This window comes from Zootoca vivipara, chromosome 5, assembly GCF_963506605.1.
Source record: "Zootoca vivipara chromosome 5, rZooViv1.1, whole genome shotgun sequence".
In the NCBI taxonomy this organism is placed as follows: domain Eukaryota; kingdom Metazoa; phylum Chordata; class Lepidosauria; order Squamata; family Lacertidae; genus Zootoca; species Zootoca vivipara.
Genome location: NC_083280.1, coordinates 72,180,235 through 72,202,512, shown reverse-complemented (window position 1 = coordinate 72,202,512; position 22,278 = coordinate 72,180,235). Strand labels below are relative to the sequence as shown.

Here is a 22,278-nt window from a genome sequence, read left to right as displayed (position 1 = left end):
CATTTTCAGTTCCATATAAATAGAGGCTTTCATGCACTAACAGTGGTACAAAAGTCAGAAAGGAAAAAAGGGCAGGTCCTTGAAGCTCTACTAATTCTAGAAACACTTCCATAATCTAAGCAACTGCTGCTGCATGTATAACTGGCACCCACATACAGAACCTAAAGGAATACGATTATCTAACAGGCACTGTTTTAACTTACCTGGTCTTTTCCTGGATTTTTCATGTCCTAATTGTCCTAAATCATTACATCCACATGTATACACAGTCCCATCATCCAAGACAAACACAGTGTGTCTTAGTCCGCAGCCTACATCTCGAACCTTTTTGTTTATGAAAAAGTTGCATCTTCTGGGTTCTAGGACAACTTCTTCATCAATGCCTCCCAATCCAAGCTGTCCAAAAGAGGCATTTCCCCAACATAACATGTTGCAAGCCCTCTGAATGATCTGCCAGCTTCAGCATTCAAATGTCCAGCATCACTGTAATGGAGTGGAAAATAAGTTAGTACTAGAATACAGGTGACTTGGTATTTATAAGAGGATTCACAAATTTCATCTCTCAATTATTGTGATTAGCCCAAACAAAAACACCAAGAACTTCACATCTCATTAGAAGAATTCTATAGCAGAAAAATGTAAATATGACTGTTACATGTTCTCTAAAATATTAATCATCTAATTTTAAATAAGTATTTTGCTAGAGTTAGTATTTTTGGACCCCTAAATATCAGAATTGCAAACATTTCTTGCAGGCCAAATATGGTTGCTGTGTGTTACTCCTACAAGTGAGTAAGATGCAAAAAGGCATAACCAGAACTATTTATTAAACTAGTAATGACAGCAGGATAGAAAGCACCACAATGGCAAATCTGAAATGATTTTTTTGTGCAAGAAAATTTTTTGTGCTGACTACAAATTCAGCATGGAGATTAAATTTTCTGGACTTTCTGGAGACTTGGAAAACAACAGTTCTCTCTTCCCCACCATTTTTACACATTTTCTCCCATGTCTTTACATTTAAGTCAGCCCCTAAGGTTATATTTAGCCCAATCCTCAGCATGTTTTACTTGATAAATAGATCCCACTGAGTTCCATGAGATTTACTCCTAGCTAGGTATGCATAGGATTGCAGCTTTAGACTGAAAACCGCAAGATAGTTAACAAAATCCAGCCACACTTACGAGACACTCAAGATGGTGCTGCCAAGAGCTGGAACGTACTTGTAAAAAAGTGGCCTTCAAACATCCATGCCAATCATGGCAAATTCAACCTATGTTATAAGAACATAATTAGGTAAAAGTTATGGGAATTCACATTTCTCCAAACCCAAGCACATTTTTTTTCCTACTTGAACATCATTCAAAATTGCTGCCTTGGGCACCATTCAAACAGCCAGCAGGAGTGAAATTTAATAAAGAATAAAAACAAAAATTAGATTAAAATGTGCTAGAAAATATATATCACCCATCTTCAGAAAAATAAAAGGGCTTATTCTACTTTCAGTGCAATGGAACCACACAGCAACACAAGGTTACTCAAGCAGATTGTCAGGGGACCACCAGGGGTCAGCAGAGAAGTTAGGACCAGGGCTCTCCGATGCAGACAGAGCCCGGGATGCTAGCACTGCGGAGCAGTCCGCGGAAGGTGGTGCTGACGCTGAGGAAGCGGTGCAGAGCCTTGGGGATGCTGAGAGGGGGAGGTTCCCAGAGGGAAGGTTTGAAGGGTCGAACCACAGTGCTCAAGAGGGGGAGGCTCTAGAAGAGGCAGCACTGGCTCCCCAGCTCAGCAGTTCTGGGGGAGAAAGCACTCCACCAGCCCCAGCCCCCCAACAGCACAGGGGAGAAAAGCGTCACGAGGAGAGGAGGAGATTCAGGACGCCAAGGGTGTTCTGTTGGCAAAAGTCATGACGGGCGGTGCTTCTGGATTTTGATTTGGAAAAGAGCAGTCATGCATTTTTATCCTCTGCATTGTACATATCTATATACCGGTATATATAAATGTAGGCATTGCGTGTGCAGAGGCCACAGCCTTTCTCCATAACCGCTGAACTGTAATGTAACTAATTTGGCCACAACGTTCCCTGCCCATCAGTGTGGGATCTAGCATAATTTCTTTTTTTTAAAAAATATATTTATTAAAAAAAATTAGACAACAGAGACATACGAAAATGCAAAACACAAAAAGGAAATACAAAACACAAAGAAAAAAAAAGAAAAAAACCCAAATACAAAGAAATACAAAAATGCAAAAACAAAAATTCTTACAACAATCTTATTACTTGGTAAAACTTCCCGACTTCCCCCCCCTCCCGAATCTACTCTAAACCCCATTCAGACTGCTTTCATAATATGCCTAGCATAATTTTTTCCCCAAAAAAGCAAACCTTTCATACCTAAAATAATGATTAAACACAAAAAAGTGGCGCCCAAATTAGACGTCACCAGCAGAAGCTCTGAAGACTCCAGCAGCATCCAATAGAAAGGCAGATCACCCACTGCTGCCTCAAAAGCTGTGCCACCAGATGACATCACACAATTCCACAGCAACCAACTGAAAACAGGCCTTTTGCAGCAACAAGGCCCAACATTGCCAAGTGGAGGTAGGGGCCTGCCTGGGGGTGGGGGTGGGGTGCCGAAAAGGGGGCAGGGATAGGTAATGGGTCAGAACAGGGTGGAGGAAGACACAGGGCTGAAACCTGCCCTCTCCACAGTATCTCGCCTCGGCTTTGCAGACTAGGCTGAGTGGATTTAGGGGCCTGCCTGGGTGGGGGATGGGGGAGGCCTAATAGGCCGCAGCATAGAATCAACCGAATATGGGCCTTTTACAGGGCCGTGTCTTTGGGTAGAATAAATGTTATTTCACATAACACACATGGGTAGGGGAGTCAGGGTTGGGACAGGGCAAAATTTTACAGAACACGCACATTGGGGGAATGATTGTGTGCAAAATGAACGGGTCACAGGGATAACCCGGGGGGGGGGATTGGACGGAGGAGAGGAGGGAAATCACAGTGTAGCAATGGACTCCTAACTCCTCTTCCAAGTTTTATTGGCTAACTCAGAAGATAAGCCATTGTTTGGCTTACAACAACAGGGACAAGTGGGGGGGTTAGGGGGAGGAGAGGGGGGATCACAGGGATAAGCGGGGGGTGGGGGGAAGAGGGGGCATAATAGGTCATGGATCAGGACAGAGTTGGGAGTTTCACATGGATGAGGGAGGGGGATGAGGGGGGGAATCACAGGGATAAGCCAGGGGGTGAGGGGAGGAATGGGGGAATCACAGGGATACGTCGTGGATCGGCACAGGGTAGGGGAAATCACACAAATAACCCATAGCAATGCGTGGCATGGCCAGCTAGTGTATATAATAAAACTTTGTAAAAACCAGATACTGTACAAAGCGCTTTACTCGTGAGGAAGCAATCAGCACCACTACACAGATCCAGAAAGTTTTCTATATAGATCTCAGCATGAAATGCATTATTTCTGAGATTTATTTTCATCATTGCTTTTAAACAACATAGATCCTAGATATCTGAAAGACAGCCTCTATGCATAGTCATTCTCAGGTCTTAAGATGTGCAGAGGGAGCTCCCTTGGTAGCTCTATCATGCTTAGAAGTGTGAGAAGTGGCAGCTTGGGAGATGGCTTATTCTGTGGTGGCCCCTAAATTATGGACTTCCTTCCCATAGGGGTGCATCTAGGGTCTTCACTGTACAGCTTTCACCATATGCTGAAAAAGACACACCTCTTTGTGCTCACCTTTGACAGTTAAGTTCTTTTGCTGAATTTATACTGTTCCATTTCATAGGATTTGGCATAAAACAATAGGAATCGACATAAAACAATAATGACGAGGCTAAACAACCAGATCAATATTTTTGAACACTAGATACAAGGAAGTCTTTATCATCCACTAGAATTAACACTATAATGGCAATATCAAGCCAATTTATTCTCTTACTAATTCAAGGGCTGTGCTGTCCTGCCATTTAGTTGCCTAAACATTTTTATTATTAGAAGATTAAAAAGCAAAATTTCCTGAATTAGAAAGGGCGGGGGGGGGGGGCGTAATATGACAAAGTTTACTGTACAGTATTTCTTTCTATTTAGGTGAATAATGGTTTGTTTTAGTCATACACCCAATAACTCTGAAAAGATTTACTGTATGAACCTAGAGCTTTCCAGAAGCACCTACAGTATGAATCATTGCTGCTACATCACTTATATGAAGCACAGTAATGCACTTTATAAACGATGAAAACTAGCTATCTCTAAAGCTCCAGATGTCTAAAGACCAAGGGCTTATCCACACCTTTTGTCCCACTCTTTCTACATTTTGCCCAGTAGTAAATTGTTATACAGTATTAACAAGAGCTACTTTCTGTCAACTCTGGATGAAAAACAGTGCAAAACTAAGTTCCATTTTTTTTAAAAAAAAGGACCACAACTTCCGTTTTCAAACTATTGCACCTTCTAAAACATACCTCCTTTATGCTTACCTCCATTAAGCTCACAACTTAATGTAACAGGGAGTTAATGTGTATGCCTGCTAGAGTTTCCTGATCCACATGTGCAACTACTGCATCAGCATAAACGTTTAAAAATTCAAATTATTTCTGACATGAAAATTACTTGGTATGGTTAAAGGCACACACAGATGATTTATATTCTAAGCCAGGGGTCCCCAAACTAAGACCCGTGGGCCGGATGCGGCCCAATCGCCTTCTCAATCCGGCCCGCGGATGGTCCGGGAATCAGCATGTTTTTACACGAGTAGAATGTGTCCTTTTATTTAAAATGCATCTCTGGGTTATTTGTGGGGCATAGGAATTCATTCATATATTTTTTCAAAATATAGTCCAGCCCCCAACAAGGTCTGAGGGACAGTGGACTGGCCCCCTGCTGAAAAAGTTTGCTGACCCCTGTTCTAAGCCATGGATGGGGCTTACCAAACTACCGTAACCCTTCAAAGGGTGTGTAACTCTGACTAGGCAGCTGCAGTTATGAAACCACTCTGACTAGTACCAAATAAATTGCAAAACACCCACTTGAAACTCAACATACCTTAAGCATGTCTAATGGGGAGAAGGAGAAGAGCAATGCTATGATTTGCTATCTCTGTGGTTCCAGGTTAACAGGAACTGTTGTGCTAAAAGAATCACTGGATGAGGGAGCACTGTGGCTACAATATGATGCTCACTTACTTGGAAGTAAGCCATACAGAATATGATGAGACCCACTGAGTAACCAGTTGAGCTTATATAGTTTATCTAGGTCAGCCTTTTAATCACTGGCTGAAGGCTATGTGTTTGGACAGGTAGCCTTAAAAAGTGAGCACCTTCTGACACAGGGCTCAAGTCAAGTCTCCAACAACTTTACAAAAGCTCTTTTGTCCCCCCTCCTCATTTTTGGTGAAGCTGGCGGAGTTTGACATTAGTAAACATCCAGATGTAGGAGCATAGCTGTAGTCCTAGATACACTTATTTGGAAGTAAACATCATTGAGTACTACTGGACCTACTTGAATAAAAGGCTGGGATGCATAATTTCTGTAAGGTCAGCCGTTTCGGGCCTTGACAGAGCATTGCCCTGAACAGAGGTGAAACTGGGCCCTCAGTTTCATTTCAAGCTCCTTCTCTCAAGTTTCAGCTTTCATTTAAATACAGAAGCCCACAGTACTTCTGCAGCAAGGCTAACCAGTATTTTGGGAGTTTGCTATATTATCTTATTTTGAATTACTGTACTTTTAATGTATATTTAATTTGCATTCATTATGCAGTTCACAGCACTGGGAACCTTTGGACTAACAGTGGCAAATAAACTGTAACATAGCTATCACTTGCTTCTTACTTGTATGAGAAAAAGCGTATTGGCAGCCTTCTAACCAACTGCTCACTAAGAAATAAAAAAGAAAATAAAAGCTCCTGCCTTCAGATGTCCCTTCCAATGATGCAAAGGTCACTCAGTAAACGCTGGGTACTTTTTAACAAAATAAGACTATAAATATATGTAACCGAGTACTGTACTGTCTTCACTTTAGATATACCCAACTACCTGTATGTAGGCTCCGGCTATTTTAGGCTGCTGGTGTTTTAGTCACGAAAACATACCATCCTGCATTTGTTCAACACAACGGGTTTTTGTTTTTTGTTTATCTAAAAGGCCTGCGACTGGATTCAATACATATATATATTATTTAGCAGGGTTCGTTCCCCGCGGAGGTTTCGGCAGCCCTGCATGTGGGGAACGCCCCCCTTTTTCTTCATGCACCCCTCGGGAAGAGGGGCGAGTGGCAGCTGTCAAACCCCACCGCTCGGCTCCCGCCCTGCCCAGCAGACCCAAAAAGGCTCGTTCTTGGCGGCGCTGCCCCTCCGCCCACCGCCGCCTCTTCGTGAGTCACGAGGAGGCAGAAGAGAAGCCCCCGACCCACCCCGACCGAGGCCCCGGAGAGCCCCAACTCTTTCCCGCGGGCAGCCGGGCTCCGCTGACCCTCCCCTTCCCCTCTCTCAGGCCCCGCGCTCCACCCCGAAATCCGCGCTCTCCCGCCGGCCACCTTACCAGCCCAGAAAGCCCGCTTTCTCCTCCGCTTCTCCACCCCCGACCACAGCGTGGACCCCCTCGGGAAAACACACACAGCAAGGCCGCCCTGCCCTGCCCGACTCACAACAGCCTCCTGCGCTACAGCGTCCGCCCCCGCTTCTCTCCTCCGACGGAGGAAGCTGACGGGCTGACTCGGCCCGATGATTCCACCCCAGGCGGGCCCCGGAGTGCGGCAGCGCCGAAGCGGGAGAGCGGGCGGGCGGGCGCGGGCGCCGAGAAAACAGGCCCAGCAGCGCCGGCTCGCCTAGCTCGCTCTCCCTCGCAGTGCGCAAGCGCCGGGCCCTCCTGCGTCGAGCAGCCGAGACAGGCGGGAAGCACGCTCTGGCTCTTCTCCCCGCGGACGGAAAGGGCCTGGGGGAACTTTTCTCCTCGTGTCTCTTTCACTGAGGGTTATTATCCCCCCGCCTCTGCCTCGCTCGCTAGAAGCTGAGGGAAATGGTAGCAAGCCCTTTCCCGTCACCCCACACTTTTTAAGTAACTCAGTGTGGACCCACTTCACTGTGGAGTAAGTCCCACACCTGAGTATATTAGGATCAGGGCCCAGCGCTATTTTAGACTTACATAAAATATTGGGGGGGGGAGGTAAGCCCAGCCCCGCATAATCGATCACCAGACGGAGTGGGTGAACACCATTTGAATGGCAATGCCCATCAATTTTTGGGGGGTGGGGGGAGGCCTCAAATATTTTATTGGGGGGGGGCGAAGTGACCTCAGCCCCTAGGAGTTGCCTCCTATGGTCTTAGGGCAGTGCAGGGACTTGCCTTTTCTGCCCACTGTTATGTTAATACTGTAAAACGCCCAAATATATTTGCTGAGGGATGCTCTATAATACGGCTTGAAGGCATCGTAAAAACAATTTTGTGACAATAATTGATTCCCACAGATTTGCATATACGACTAGAAGGAATAGTTCTGAAGAACAGCGCCCATGGACTTCTTTTGTTTCTTTGTTTTCCTATGAGGCGCGCACACATGTCACAGCAGGCACCACCAGAAGTGCAGTACAAGAGAAGTTTCCTCCCATGAGAAGGAAAAGGGAAGGTCTGTTTTAACATGCTGCCTGCCATCTGTGGTTTTGGCAATTACTTCTATGGAAAGTAGTTAACATTTTTTTAATTCACTGGTTAATTAGAGACACGTTTCAAATCAAGCAGTGAAAAGTGCTAAATTGACACTAAATGGTTAAACTGTATGAGTAAGCAATAATAAGAAAGCTCAGGATTGCAGCATAAGACACTTAATATACTGTACCTGTTTCTGTTGGTATAGTTGTAGCAAGTTTGAATGTGATGCCAAGGCTCTTTATTAAGGTTGTTGTTTTTCTCTCTTTAGCTTTCTGCTGTGCCTGGTGAGGAGTTCTTAGTAATTAAAAACTTGCTTTAAAAAAAACACCAAACTAAATTCTTTGTTTTCCTTTTGTAACTCAGTCTAATCAACCTCCACATTATAGGCAGCATTCCTTAGACAGACTGCATGCTAATGACCCAGGATGGTTAAAAAGTGTTTCCTCAACAGGAGCAAATGGTCAGGAAATAATTGGAGATCAGAACTATGAAGGTGACACATTTCATTTCTAGCAAATGCTAGATTAAGAAGTATATGTGAAGAAACAATGAAGCAGGTTTTCGACCAGAGGATGGAGAGAGAAAATTTACCTGAAAGCTACAAGCATCTTGGGGTGCAAGGTGCGTCTCTTAAGGAATCTCATTTAAGGTAGTAGATTTGTTGCCTGGTTAGAAACGTATGTTGTTTGCCTTTAAAGCACATATTACAAAATTATCCTCAGTTTCTAGTGCTCTCCAAAGCCAAACAAAAGCAGTTACCACTGCCCCTGGAACTTCTCACAATTTGGGGAAGTGGGATTTAGAATCGGCTGTAAATCCTGTACTGCCTATTCAAACTTTCATATTGTTATAAGGGTTTTTTTTTGGGGGGGGGACCCAAGAAATTAATGGAAGTCACAATCTAGGTAATATTTGGAGTAAGATTCCAGGCTAGTGGAAAAATGCCAACTATTGCTTCCTTTCCAAGCCAGGGCCTCACCTGGGAAAGAGGAGTTTACATGACAAAAGGTGTTGATGCACCATCAAAGAGGAATCCTTAGGTCTGGGCAGAAAGATGTTGCCAAGGTGTCTGGGAGGGGGGTTGATGTGAAACAAAATTGTTCTGGTTTTGAAATGAGAGCTTTGAAGAGGAGCTCACCTCATAGCAGGGATTTGAACCGCAGACCTTCTGATCAGCAAGCCCTAGGCTCTGTGGTTTAACCTACAGCACCACTTGCATGTATGTATAGTGGACATTAGATGTGGATTTGTCACATGTTTAAAAATTAATTGGACCGCTGTAATGCAGACAGGTAGATTAAACGGTAAAGGACCCCTGACAGTTAAGTCCAGTCGCGAACGACTCTGGGGTTGCGGTGCTCATCTCGCTTTACTGCCTGAGGGAGCCAACGTTTGTTCGCAGACAGTTTTTCCGAGTCGTGTGGCCAGCATGACTAAGCCGCTTCTGGCGAAACCAGAGCAGTGCACGGAAATGCTGTTTACCTTCCCACTGGAGCGGTACCTATTTATCTATTTGCACTTTGACATGCTTTCGAACTGCTAGGTGGGCAGGAGCAGGGACCGAGAAATGGGAGCTCACCCTGTCGTGGGGATTCGAACCGCCAACCTTCTGATCAGCAAGCCCTAGACCACAGCACCACCCGAGTCCCAACAGGTAGATTACATCCACATAAATCTTCAGAACAAGCAGTAACAGCAACTTTACTAATTTTTTGGTGACCGTCTTTAAAGTGCCAGAACAGCATAGTAGCATGCTACAGTTCATAGAAATTATTTAGAGTTTGGAGGATCCATTTTTATTTTTTTAACATGAAAGAAGTGGAAGGGAATATTATCAATTAGTAAAATAATGGTTTTCTCAAAAGATTCTCAGTTCTTACAAGTCTAGCAGCTAATGATCAAATTGTAAAGCTAGGATGCCACTGCTTTGGGGAATAGTTGGTTCCTACCTATTACCTCCCATACTGGTGAGTGTGAATGCTTGGGTTTTTAAAATTCTGCTCATATGAATCACAACCAGTGGCAGCAAATCTGAATAAAAAGAAATCTGAATAAAAAGTACATTTATCTGTGTTGTGATTATGGTATATTGATCTGTTCAAGTAGCAATGTCTTTGCCTGCAGGCAGAGGGAACCAGACTCTTATGCTACAAAGCAACAGCATAATTACCATCAGGACCTATGGAAACAAGTGGCAATGTAGACAAGAAGTGATACTTGAATATTAAAGAATACTTAGGGTTTTTTTTTATCTAAACCTTCTTTACATAATTAATAAAGAGAATTGATAATCTGTTGCAAGTCTGCAAGGGCTAACGTCTTCACATTCTACTGGGTACTAGTCTTTAGTTATCGGTACTGTCAGTTATTGAATTGTCTGCGCTACAATGTAAAAGCCAGTTCATACATAATGAACAATTGTCAAGCCCTCTTAGCTACAAATTTCCCTTAAAATATTGCTGCTGTTGTACTTAGGCAGGTGGTGTTGATGTTGGTGTGTATCTGTATCTGATGGTTGCCCGAGTGGAAGGCAGCTTACCCAGCCAATATTTATCTCGCCATCCTTACCCCTATAGCCTCATGTACTCCTAAAACCCTGTCCATAGGACTGAGGGGCCCTGAACAGTGTGGGGTGTACGGTATTATACAGAGCTGCAAAGGAAGGCGGAGTCCTATGCCGTTTCCTGTTCTCTCATCTTGATAGAGATTAGAACACATGAATAGTGCTATAGTTGTTCTTGGCTAGCTTGGTGTAAGTGAGGCATTGGGCTTTGGGAAGGAGGTGTGAGGGCTCTGACACCTCGTTCCCAAAGCCTACCACACCCAGCAGTGTGACAAATCAGTGTGCAGCCTGCAGGTTCTGTGTCAAAGTACTCTTGCGGGCCACTTGGTATGAAAAGACAGAGGTGTGAATTACAGAAATTGCATCAGTGCAATTATATACAGTATACTTAAGCTTAGTTTCTGCTTGCAAAGGTTAAGCTGCAATTGTGGGTTTAGATAAAGGTCTTAAGGGAGAGAGGTGGCAGTGCATAGATGCTCTGGATGCAAGTTTTAGCCAACAAATGTGAGTGCTCGGGCCAGGGTCAATCCTGTGCACACTTTCTTGGGAGCAATCCCCATTGAACTGAACGGACTAAAAGGTAAAGGTAAAAAGGTAAATGACCCCTGGACGGTTAAGTCCTGTCACAGGTGATTGTGTGGTGCCGCGCTCATCTCTCTTCAGGCCAAGGGAGACTGCACTGTTAATGGAGAACACATCTGTTCTCATAGGCCTTTGGTAAAACTGTTTAGATTGAGGTCTTGGATTACAGAGAGTTTTATGTCTGCTGCTGTGTTTTCTCCATATCTGAATATCTGCTTGTACTCTTTTAAATTGTTGCTTTGTTGTTTATTTTGTATTTAATTGTGCTTTTAGTAAATGACCTGTGAACCGCCTTGGGAGCCTTTCAAATGGCAGGCAGTTTAGAAGTCTACTAAATAAATAAATAAATAAGCAACGCCAGTAAACAATTATGGAGACTAATATTGGGGACAGGTGTCCCCCTTCAGTCCCTGCACTGAATACATATCCATCTTCTTTTCCTTCCCTTCACAGATTTCATAATTTTAGCACCCTCTGTTGTCTAAATTTCTTGTTTTGATCTGGCAGCAGAAGCCCAGTAAAGTAGAGGCTGGAGGAAGGAATTCCACAGTCTGACAACTTACTACTGAGAAATTTCCTTTAGTACCTTAATGTGCATTGCCATGAAGTACCAAGTGCTGCCCTACTGTAGATCAAAGTGAGACCACAATTCAGAAAGGGGGGGGGGGAGCTCAAAGCAGTGCCACATGCTGCTGATTTTGAAATGACACCATGTCTTTGCATGGCACTATGATGAAGTACCCTAAAATTAGCCTTCTTACTACTTTGTCAAGACTGCATGCTGGGAAGCAAGTAGCCTTCAGTGGGGAGAGGAAAGAGGCGCTGAAGAGAAAAGACCTGGGACTCACTCACACACAAGCAGGTCACACCACTTCACTCACGGTGAGCTGAGCTGGCTTCTATTCAAATTTCCACAATGGATTATTTAAATGTGATCCATTGCGTGCAAGTGTTCTGGGATGGAGGTAGGGAGGATATTACAGTGAGAGCACCAGGGAAAGAGAAGAGTTGTTTACTACTTGAGAATTCGTGGGGTGAGCAGTGGGATGAAGGCAGTTTATTTTTTTAAAAAGGGGGTAGGTTTTATATTCTCACATGTTTTTGTAATGGAGTTGAGGGTGCTTGTTCAAAGCTTAAATGCATCAAGGGCCTTTACCACATGAAAAAGGATTGAATAGAAGATTATCCTAAAACTTAGGGCAGCAAGTTTTGCAGCTAAAGTAATAGTTGATTAACGGGATGGGGTGACAGTTCTGGACATACCTTTTCTATTTGTTTAGAATATTATGGTTTTGATGTGTAACTGCTGTACAATAGGGCGAAAATATGAAGCTGGGCTCTCTCTTTTTCTTTTAACAATGAGCGGTAGCCATTTATCAACTTGGAAGTTACCTTACACACCTCCTTCAGCATCTCAAAAAAGTACCTATCTAGAGGTTTAGGTAAATGCACATTTATTTAAAGGTAACCAAACTCTTCAGTTTAATTTAATGGGTTGGTAGCCCTAGTAAAAATTGGATGTACAACCTGTTCTTCCTGTGCTCCCAGACTGAATTTTCCCTGGTGTTTCCCTCTCCCCTCACAGAATATTTCTAAGGAGCCACAATATTCACTTGGGAATAAATAGTGCTGTAATGATGCAGGAATAGTTGCAAGTTAAGTGAGGGAAATGGGGGCGGGGGGGGCAGGGAGACATAGAATGAATGTTAATGTGTTGTCACATGTTTTGGGGGTGTGACTATCAGAAGAAATACAGAAATTGCAGGAGGGAAAGAAACCTATAGAATATTTGTTTAAGGAGCCAAGGAGGACAGTAAACAGCACAACTGCTTGGATGGTTGAATAGTGAACAAATTACAGAAATTAAGGCCACTGTCTACACGCAACAGTTCCAAAACAATGTAAGGAAAGCAGGGATAGTGTCACAGGAATTCCCTTATTTAACTTCCTGGAATGAAGGAAGAGGTTTCCCAAAAGCATCCTTTAACCCCATTAAAAATATCAGACATAATAAAGCTGCTCATTATGGAAATAATTTTAACTCTTTTAACCCTTTCCATGAACCATAATATTCTTAAGCTTCCCTGGGATACTTTTCCTACTGTAATAGAAGTCAATAGGACATTCCCCAGAAAACCAGTTTGATATTTTTTTTAAAAATCCTGGAAGTAAAGAAAAGAGACATTTTCACCCATGTGAATATAAGTTATAGTCCAGGAAGCAGATCTACATATTTTAAATAACTGGCCACTCATTCTTGTGAGAGAATGGAGTAGTGAATGAAGCCATAGGTAGTGATCAAAATAATGAAATGCTGTTTTCCCTGTTTGTACCTATTTGTGTTTCCAAGGCCAGCCAGGTCAGCACATTAGCCAGCCAACATCTTGTTCCTCATTTCATCCTGAACAGTGAAAAATTGGTGAGTGATGATACCCTTCTACATTCTATCTGCAAGCTTGGTGGTACTAGCTGTACCTCTCCTAAGGCAGTTGCCAATGGTCAGGTGTTTCATGCGCACAACCCTATGAAGTTTCATAGAGGCTATGATGTCTGAACTGTAAGGCCAGGTTATCTATTTGTGGATCAAAGAAAGTGCTTTCTTGTAGTTCCCCTCAGCATAGGAAGGATTCCCAAAATCCACCTACTCCCCAGCATTTAAAAATAAATAAATCATTATAGTAGTTCTGCATACAATATAAGGAATTTACTTAATTGTTTATGTAGGTCAAAATCCACATTTCTGTGACGTAAAAGCAAGCAACATATGATGTGCCCTAAAAATAAATATTTTGAATCCTTTTTCTGGCATTCATTTCTGAACAAGTGAATGTGCATAGACCTCTGAATCTCTATTTTCCAGGGTACCAGTTCACTTGTAGAGGTATATGTATTCATGCGTTCAGGTATGTGCAGGCAGACCCCATGCAAATGTTACCGTACCTTTAAAAGAGTGAAGGCCAGCCAAGAGGTTTACCCTCAAACATGCCTTCCATGTGTTGATTTGTGCAGAAATGAATGTCAATAAGAACCTTGAAATGCAGTGAGCGCATGTTTCGCCATACTTTAGAATATATGTTTATCTTCACCCTAATATGAAAATGTGTCATACGGTATGCTCTAGACTCTTAAATGTACATTCACAGCCTATATACAAACTTCTATTATCCCCAGCCCCTAAATAATTACCCAACTGAGAATTCTTGATAGGCAGGGGAAGGAAGTGACTTTCTAAAGAACTTTTACATTTGCATGTGACACATGGAGAGTGCTATCAAGTGGCCAACCTCAGCTGACCACAGAAATTGTGTGGGACATATGAATAGTACCGTAGATATTTATAGGCAACAGACTTGATACAATTTTTAACAACTATCATCTGCTTAGAACTTTTACATGTTAAAATGTGATGACCCGCTGTCACAACCATAATTTCATAAGAGCCTTCCTTACAATTCTTACTGCTATGGTTTTCCACTGAGTAATGACTTAATATTTGACCCCAAAGCTCATATGCATCTCGGTGTGTTTGTGTAGAAGTGTAAATTGAGTGTCCATAATGCTGTGTGCAGCAGAAGATACTCTTTCTCTGCTGCCCTGGGCAGGGCTGGGCCTACTGTTAGGTGGAGTGAAGCAGCTGATTTTGGACATCATGAAAGGGCAGCAAATTGATAGTTACTTTATTATTGTATTTTTACTGTCACGGGGGAGGAACATGCACTTGTGGGATTTTCCCACCTCAGATGGCAAATTAATTTGACTGGCTCTGAGTATTATATACCTTGACTTGAAGCAGATGGGGAGGGCAGGGGAGATCTCTAGTGAAATTCCAAACAAAGTATTTTAATATGCCAGTAATTAGGATATTTGTGATTATAATACCGGTAGTCATGTGCAGTCAAATGACTGATATTTAAAACCTAAGAAGGTTAGGAAATAACCTAACACAGTTATATTATTAGACTTTACAATGTTTCTCAGAAGTGAGATTCACTGATTTATTGTGGTCATTTTGGATGGTAAGATGGATACAGCCTTATTATGATAAGCCTCCAGTTTTCCTCACTATAAAACCATATAGTTCTGAGGTCTGTCCCTTGGCTTCCACCATAGGCTTGGTAAGGAACCCCTTTTGTATTCTTGCACCAGCTTACTAGTGCCAGAACCTCAAAGCCTTAAAAATCTTGAATCTTTACCAGCTGCTCTCTGTCCCCTGCAAGTTGGTAGCTGTCTGAATTTTCCCCTCTTAAAAGTTTAGTGCACTGGTTGGGACCCAAAAATGACTTGAGCCCTGACCAGCCCACCATATTCCTCCTTTAGCATGTTGATCACACCAGCACTCTTTTTCTGGTTAGAAAGAGAGAGAAGCAAAGGAGAAAGAGACAGTACAGAAAGGGGTTCTGTGATGCAGATTGGCATTAAAGGTGCTAAAGGTGCTTTAAAAAAAAAGGAAGACTGCTGCAATAAAGCATAGGCTGGAAATATTTTTCCTTATATTTCCTTGTCCTTCTCTGTCTAAAATACTATGGGAAACTTCTACATAGTTCTTCACACAGCGTTTCTCCCGCTCTAGGCCCCTCCTAATAGATTTTCTATAAGGAGCAATCTGAACAAAAGACTTCAGTTACCACCACCTGGTGCCTTTACATTAGAAATCAACAGTTCACCGCCTAATATACAAAGATACAAATGCATGCAATCTGTCACTATAGGTACCTAGCACACTAAAGCACATCTTATTTTTCATATACAACGAACAATTGAATGAAAATCATAAAATGAATCTGTTGCGTCTTCCAGATTAAAATGACAAAACTGACAGCTTCTCATTTATTTATATTTCATATACTCTGTACATATGGCACAATTTGAAGGGTTGGTTCAAATTGTAAGCTCAAAATTCATTCTAAGTGTGGAGGATTTATTTCTCATGAGTGCTTGAACTGATAGAAAACAAAGCCTAGTGGATGATAAAAGTAATGATGCAGTTTAAGTTAAAACTGAGTGGCCTACATAAATTTGTTTAGCTACCAATTCTCTTGATAAAAAGCCAAACAGTTTCTTCAACCTCTCTCATAACTCATTCATGTTAATAGACAATAAAATCTTAATTAAAAACGTTAGAACTGCAACCTGTGGTTTTTTTAAAAAAAAAATACACACAATCTTTTTCTAATAATTGGAACTGGCAGCTACTGTTGTAAGCAGCTGTTAAGTAAGGTTATTGTTTTGCTTTCTCTTAAGGATTTCTAATAGCTTAATTAGAGTTTCTTAGACTTACCCAAATAATTGTTTTTTAAAAGATCATTCGTTCTAAGCTTGTGGGCCAGGTCTGCTCTTCCTTGTTGGAGAAAACAATTATGCATATCACTGGGAAAAGAAGCTTTAATTCATAGCTAGAGAGATTTCTCCTAGGTCACACACATACTAACTAATCTAAAAAGGTTTATGTTAATGCATAGTCTGTCATATCAGAATATACTGTATTTTAAATGCTGTGAGCTGTTCCATTTTACCCAGTCATAGTAACTCAGCTGATAATTTAGGCCCTAGGGAACACATTGGCTCAGGAAGCAAATTAAAAAGCTCAGGAAAACATTCTTCCTTAACTTTATAGTATAGGCATTTAAGCAACTTTTCTGTGGTGGTGGGGTACATGGGATATATGTTGTTTGTTTAATGGGAAACACAGGGATTAGCTGGAAGTATAGGTGCCTTTCATTAAATGTTACCCACCACACAACAAACGCACATCCCTTTTGGCTATCCGAGGGAGACTTTTTGTCATTCCCTTGGTGGCACTAGAAAGAAGCTCTCGCTGGCGTATAATTAGACAGCCTGCTCACCACTGTATGCATTCAGTTAGCCAACCTGCTTTTGCATACCTGACATAAAGGCAGCGCTTCACTGTGAATCCTGTTTGTCCTTAGCACCATTTTTTCTTTATAAATGGTGTTCTTATTAAGAACAGTAACACCATTACATAGCAAATCAGATTTGGCAGTACTTTTATGTTTCTGAGAGTGAACAAAGCTAATTTAGAGTGAGGTACAATACAATGCTTCCTGAGTAGACATTGTCTTCTCTCTGACGTAACTTTGTGACATCAACCCATAGTCATATCTGATAGGCTGTGTGGCAACACTGCTGTTGCTAAAATGAAGAAGTCGGCTTGGGGGTGGGTGGGATGGCAACAAAGCAAAAGGTGATTGGAGCTGTGAATATCACTAGTGAGTAGAGCTGCCATATATCCCACTTCACAGATGGCAATCCTCCACTTCCAGAGACAGCATGCCTTTGAATACCATCAGCTGATGATGGTATTGATGGTGTGGTGTAATGGTTAGTGTTAGACTAGGACCTGGGAGAGCAGGGTTTAAATCCCAACTTTGTCATGAAACTCACTGGATGACCTGGGGCCACTCACTGCTTCTCAGCCTAACCTACCTCTTAAGATTGTTGTGGGGATTAAATAAGGAGGAGGAAAACCATATATGCTACCTTGAGTTCCTTAGATAAAAAGGTGGGATATGAATGCAGTAAACAAACAAACAAATCTCAAGATGGGAGAGTCCTACTCCACTCACATTCTGTTTGTGGGCTTTCCACTGGCAAGTGGTTGGCCACTGTGACAATAGGATACTAGACTAGGTACCCATTGGCCTGATTCAGCAGGACTCTTGTGCTCATATGACTCCAATGTTTCATTAGTCCCAGCCAGGATGACTAATGGCTGGGGATGCTGGGAGCTGTAGTTCACAACATTTGAAAGGCCACATATTGTTCACCCCGTTACAGTGGTGAGAATGTTGGAATAGGTAGGACCAATATGACCTAGATTTAAATCCTCACTTGGCCATAACATTTGGTGGATGACCTTGAGGCAGCCATATACCTCTCAGTCTAACTTAACCTCACAGGATCATGACAGGGTTGGGATTCACTGTGCATACAAACATTGTGAATTGCGCATGCAACCATGAATGCAGGATTCAAGCATTATCCATCCGTGCAGGGCCGTCCTTTCCATATGGCTTAGTGACGCGGTGCACAACAGCGCCTCCCCATCAGGGGCGCTGAGCTGCGGCGCCCAGCAGCCCCAGACGCTGCTCATGTTCGAGGCGGCGAGCGAGGCTCTGCCGCTGAAGCAGCCTAGTTCTGCCGCTGCCCCTCCTCTGTCGCACTTGCAGGGGGCAGTCGACTGTATCTTCCGCCCTGCGCTGTGCCCACCACGCCCCCTCACCTCAGCAGGCTTGCTAGCTGCCGTTCCAATGGCACCTAGCAAGCCCTCCCAGGCGAGGGGGGCCGTGGGAGCAGCGCCCAAAAGGGCTCCTTTCGGTGCGCTGTTCCCGCCATGCCCCCTCGCAACAGCAGGCGTGCTAGCCACTGTTCCAACAGCGCCTGGCAAGCCCGCCCAGGCGAGGGGGGCAGCGGGAGCAGCGCCCGAAAGGGCTCCTTTCGGTGCACTGTTCCCGCCACGCCCCCTCGCAACAGCAGGCTTGCTAGTCGCCGTTCCAACGGCGCCTAGCAAGCTGGGGGGGGCCGCCGGACGGATTTTGCACCACGACACTGGATACCCTTAAGGCGGCCCTGCATCCGTGGTATCTACAACAGCAGCACCCAATCCACTCAGGATCTTCCCTGATGGATTATCTCTTGTGACAATGTATTGGCTCCTTCCCAAACAGCAAACAGTGCCACTAGGATGGTGAACTCTTTAATTTGCTATCTAAATGTTTTGCAGCATAATTTTTCATAGTATACACCAGCTCCCACTCACTTTACATGTAAATGAATGAAATTTAAGGCTAAAGAAGTGATTCGGTAGCAAAGGACTAGAAGAATTTCAGTCAGATAAGTGAAAGTATTAGAGGGAGGGAATTTAGGCTGATGCAGTCATATACCGTAAATTTTCGATAGAGTTGGTGAAACTAAACAGCATTTTCCAAATCAACATCTGATAGGGATCAAGGTTAGAAAAGTTAGTATTATTAACTGTATTGACTGGCATGAAGAAATATCTATGCTGGATTTATGATGAAAGGAGGAGCTTATAGAAACTTCTGCCCCAGCTTAGTATTTGGTTTCACTGTCAGAATATCAGTTCAGGTTAAAGGCTGAAGTATGACACTGTTTTGAATTCCACGGTTTAATTGGCTTCTTGGTTTGCTAATATCCTAGAAATATACCAATAATATCAGATTTATCTAGCAGCTCCTGACTTCTTTTTTTTCAAATTTTCAGCCACATTAGAAATTCAAAGAACTTTATACTGAATAGTTTTTGAGATGAGGAAAATATGCAAGACTGGATTTCACTGAGCCAATTCTCTCAACTCTAACTTTAACCCTTCACTTTCCAAATAGTATTGCTTTTTTCCAAATTATTTTCTGAAATGGGGTGGGGTGCAGAATCATGACCAGGAATTCAGTGAAAAGAGGGGGAGGGAGTATTTAGCCCTTTCTGCACAAACAATGATCCCAATGAAAATACAGTAACCCGTACAAACATCTGGTGTTGAGGAAAATGGAACTGTCTGCTTCACAGATGGCAATCCTCCACTTCCAGAGACAGCATGCCTTTGAATACCATCAGCTGATGATGGTATTGATGGTGTGGTGTAATGGTTAGTGTTAGACTAGGACCTGGGAGAGCAGGGTTTAAATCCCAACTTTGTCATGAAACTCACTGGATGACCTGGGGCCACTCACTGCTTCTCAGCCTAACCTACCTCTTAAGATTGTTGTGGGGATTAAATAAGGAGGAGGAAAACCATATATGCTACCTTGAGTTCCTTAGATAAAAAGGTGGGATATGAATGCAGTAAACAAACAAACAAATCTCAAGATGGGAGAGTCCTACTCCACTCACATTCTGTTTGTGGGCTTTCCACTGGCAAGTGGTTGGCCACTGTGACAATAGGATACTAGACTAGGTACCCATTGGCCTGATTCAGCAGGACTCTTGTGCTCATATGACTCCAATGTTTCATTAGTCCCAGCCAGGATGACTAATGGCTGGGGATGCTGGGAGCTGTAGTTCACAACATTTGAAAGGCCACATATTGTTCACCCCGTTACAGTGGTGAGAATGTTGGAATAGGTAGGACCAATATGACCTAGATTTAAATCCTCACTTGGCCATAACATTTGGTGGATGACCTTGAGGCAGCCATATACCTCTCAGTCTAACTTAACCTCACAGGATCATGACAGGGTTGGGATTCACTGTGCATACAAACATTGTGAATTGCGCATGCAACCATGAATGCAGGATTCAAGCATTATCCATCCGTGCAGGGCCGTCCTTTCCATATGGCTTAGTGACGCGGTGCACAACAGCGCCTCCCCATCAGGGGCGCTGAGCTGCGGCGCCCAGCAGCCCCAGACGCTGCTCATGTTCGAGGCGGCGAGCGAGGCTCTGCCGCTGAAGCAGCCTAGTTCTGCCGCTGCCCCTCCTCTGTCGCACTTGCAGGGGGCAGTCGACTGTATCTTCCGCCCTGCGCTGTGCCCACCACGCCCCCTCACCTCAGCAGGCTTGCTAGCTGCCGTTCCAATGGCACCTAGCAAGCCCTCCCAGGCGAGGGGGGCCGTGGGAGCAGCGCCCAAAAGGGCTCCTTTCGGTGCGCTGTTCCCGCCATGCCCCCTCGCAACAGCAGGCGTGCTAGCCACTGTTCCAACAGCGCCTGGCAAGCCCGCCCAGGCGAGGGGGGCAGCGGGAGCAGCGCCCGAAAGGGCTCCTTTCGGTGCACTGTTCCCGCCACGCCCCCTCGCAACAGCAGGCTTGCTAGTCGCCGTTCCAACGGCGCCTAGCAAGCTGGGGGGGGCCGCCGGACGGATTTTGCACCACGACACTGGATACCCTTAAGGCGGCCCTGCATCCGTGGTATCTACAACAGCAGCACCCAATCCACTCAGGATCTTCCCTGATGGATTATCTCTTGTGACAATGTATTGGCTCCTTCCCAAACAGCAAACAGTGCCACTAGGATGGTGAACTCTTTAATTTGCTATCTAAATGTTTTGCAGCATAATTTTTCATAGTATACACCAGCTCCCACTCACTTTACATGTAAATGAATGAAATTTAAGGCTAAAGAAGTGATTCGGTAGCAAAGGACTAGAAGAATTTCAGTCAGATAAGTGAAAGTATTAGAGGGAGGGAATTTAGGCTGATGCAGTCATATACCGTAAATTTTCGATAGAGTTGGTGAAACTAAACAGCATTTTCCAAATCAACATCTGATAGGGATCAAGGTTAGAAAAGTTAGTATTATTAACTGTATTGACTGGCATGAAGAAATATCTATGCTGGATTTATGATGAAAGGAGGAGCTTATAGAAACTTCTGCCCCAGCTTAGTATTTGGTTTCACTGTCAGAATATCAGTTCAGGTTAAAGGCTGAAGTATGACACTGTTTTGAATTCCACGGTTTAATTGGCTTCTTGGTTTGCTAATATCCTAGAAATATACCAATAATATCAGATTTATCTAGCAGCTCCTGACTTCTTTTTTTTCAAATTTTCAGCCACATTAGAAATTCAAAGAACTTTATACTGAATAGTTTTTGAGATGAGGAAAATATGCAAGACTGGATTTCACTGAGCCAATTCTCTCAACTCTAACTTTAACCCTTCACTTTCCAAATAGTATTGCTTTTTTCCAAATTATTTTCTGAAATGGGGTGGGGTGCAGAATCATGACCAGGAATTCAGTGAAAAGAGGGGGAGGGAGTATTTAGCCCTTTCTGCACAAACAATGATCCCAATGAAAATACAGTAACCCGTACAAACATCTGGTGTTGAGGAAAATGGAACTGTCTGCTTAGAAGCAGAGTTGTTATTCCATTTCCAGCTTAACATGGAGCAGCAATGTTGGGTGGTGTTAAATCATCCATATTCGGAAGCATCCTTAGACTGAATATCAGAAACTAGCTACAATATGCTTGTTTATAGGGGATCTCCCTTCGAGTAATGTGAGATTTCACAAAGTGTAGTACGTACTTAGGAACAGTAGAGGGAGTGTGGCAAGCAATCAGAGTGAAAAGAAACAATGGCTTAAATTTAAAATCCAACCACTAATCAAATGACTGCTTGCTGCTTCAGCACATACGTAATACAAAAGTACATATCAATTCCAGTCATAAAACATACTATCCAATTGTGCCTGTTTAATACCTATTGATAAGCTGTGGGCTTTTCTTGCAAGATAATTTATGCTGAACTTTGGAACTTCTGAAGATGTGTGTATATGGAGCTGGTTGCATTTTTTAAAAATCCCCATTAGTGTGATTGTTTCTGATAATGTGTTTCCTGAGCAATGTATTTTAGAATTAATATTTTTACTTTTTTAAAAAAAATCTCTGGCAGGGCACCACATCCGTCAACTCCTATGGCAATGGTTTTGTTTTTTTAATATGCCTTGTTTAAAGTCCTGCTATGAATCTGGACTGAATAAGACAGCAATTT

General features: G+C 43.2%; 2 protein-coding genes across 8 annotated transcripts in view; one reads left to right on the top strand and one right to left on the bottom strand.

Annotated features, from left to right (window-relative positions):
• The window catches only part of HERC4 (HECT and RLD domain containing E3 ubiquitin protein ligase 4), a 33,324-nt gene extending 26,473 nt beyond the window's left edge, over positions 1-6,851 (bottom strand). For 3 of the 4 annotated variants that reach the window (XR_004693945.2, XM_035138726.2, XM_060274950.1), the window contains exons 1-3: positions 6,563-6,851; positions 1,185-1,273; positions 204-483 (exon numbers count right to left, since the gene is read on the bottom strand). Coding sequence is in view for 3 of the 4 variants with exons in the window: in XM_035138726.2 (XP_034994617.1) it covers positions 204-429 (226 nt within the window). In the remaining variant the exon portion in view is untranslated. The remainder of the gene's footprint in view (positions 1-203; positions 484-1,184; positions 1,274-6,562) is intronic. The other variant, XM_035138727.2, reaches the window with a different exon arrangement.
• A 4,747-nt stretch (positions 6,852-11,598) lies between these two features.
• Positions 11,599-22,278, top strand: part of MYPN (myopalladin) — an 86,332-nt gene continuing 75,652 nt past the window's right edge. For 3 of the 4 annotated variants that reach the window (XM_035138553.2, XM_035138548.2, XM_035138550.2), the window contains exons 1-2: positions 11,599-11,695; positions 13,164-13,232. The gene's annotated coding sequence lies outside the window, so the exon portion shown is untranslated. The remainder of the gene's footprint in view (positions 11,696-13,163; positions 13,233-22,278) is intronic. The other variant, XM_035138551.2, reaches the window with a different exon arrangement.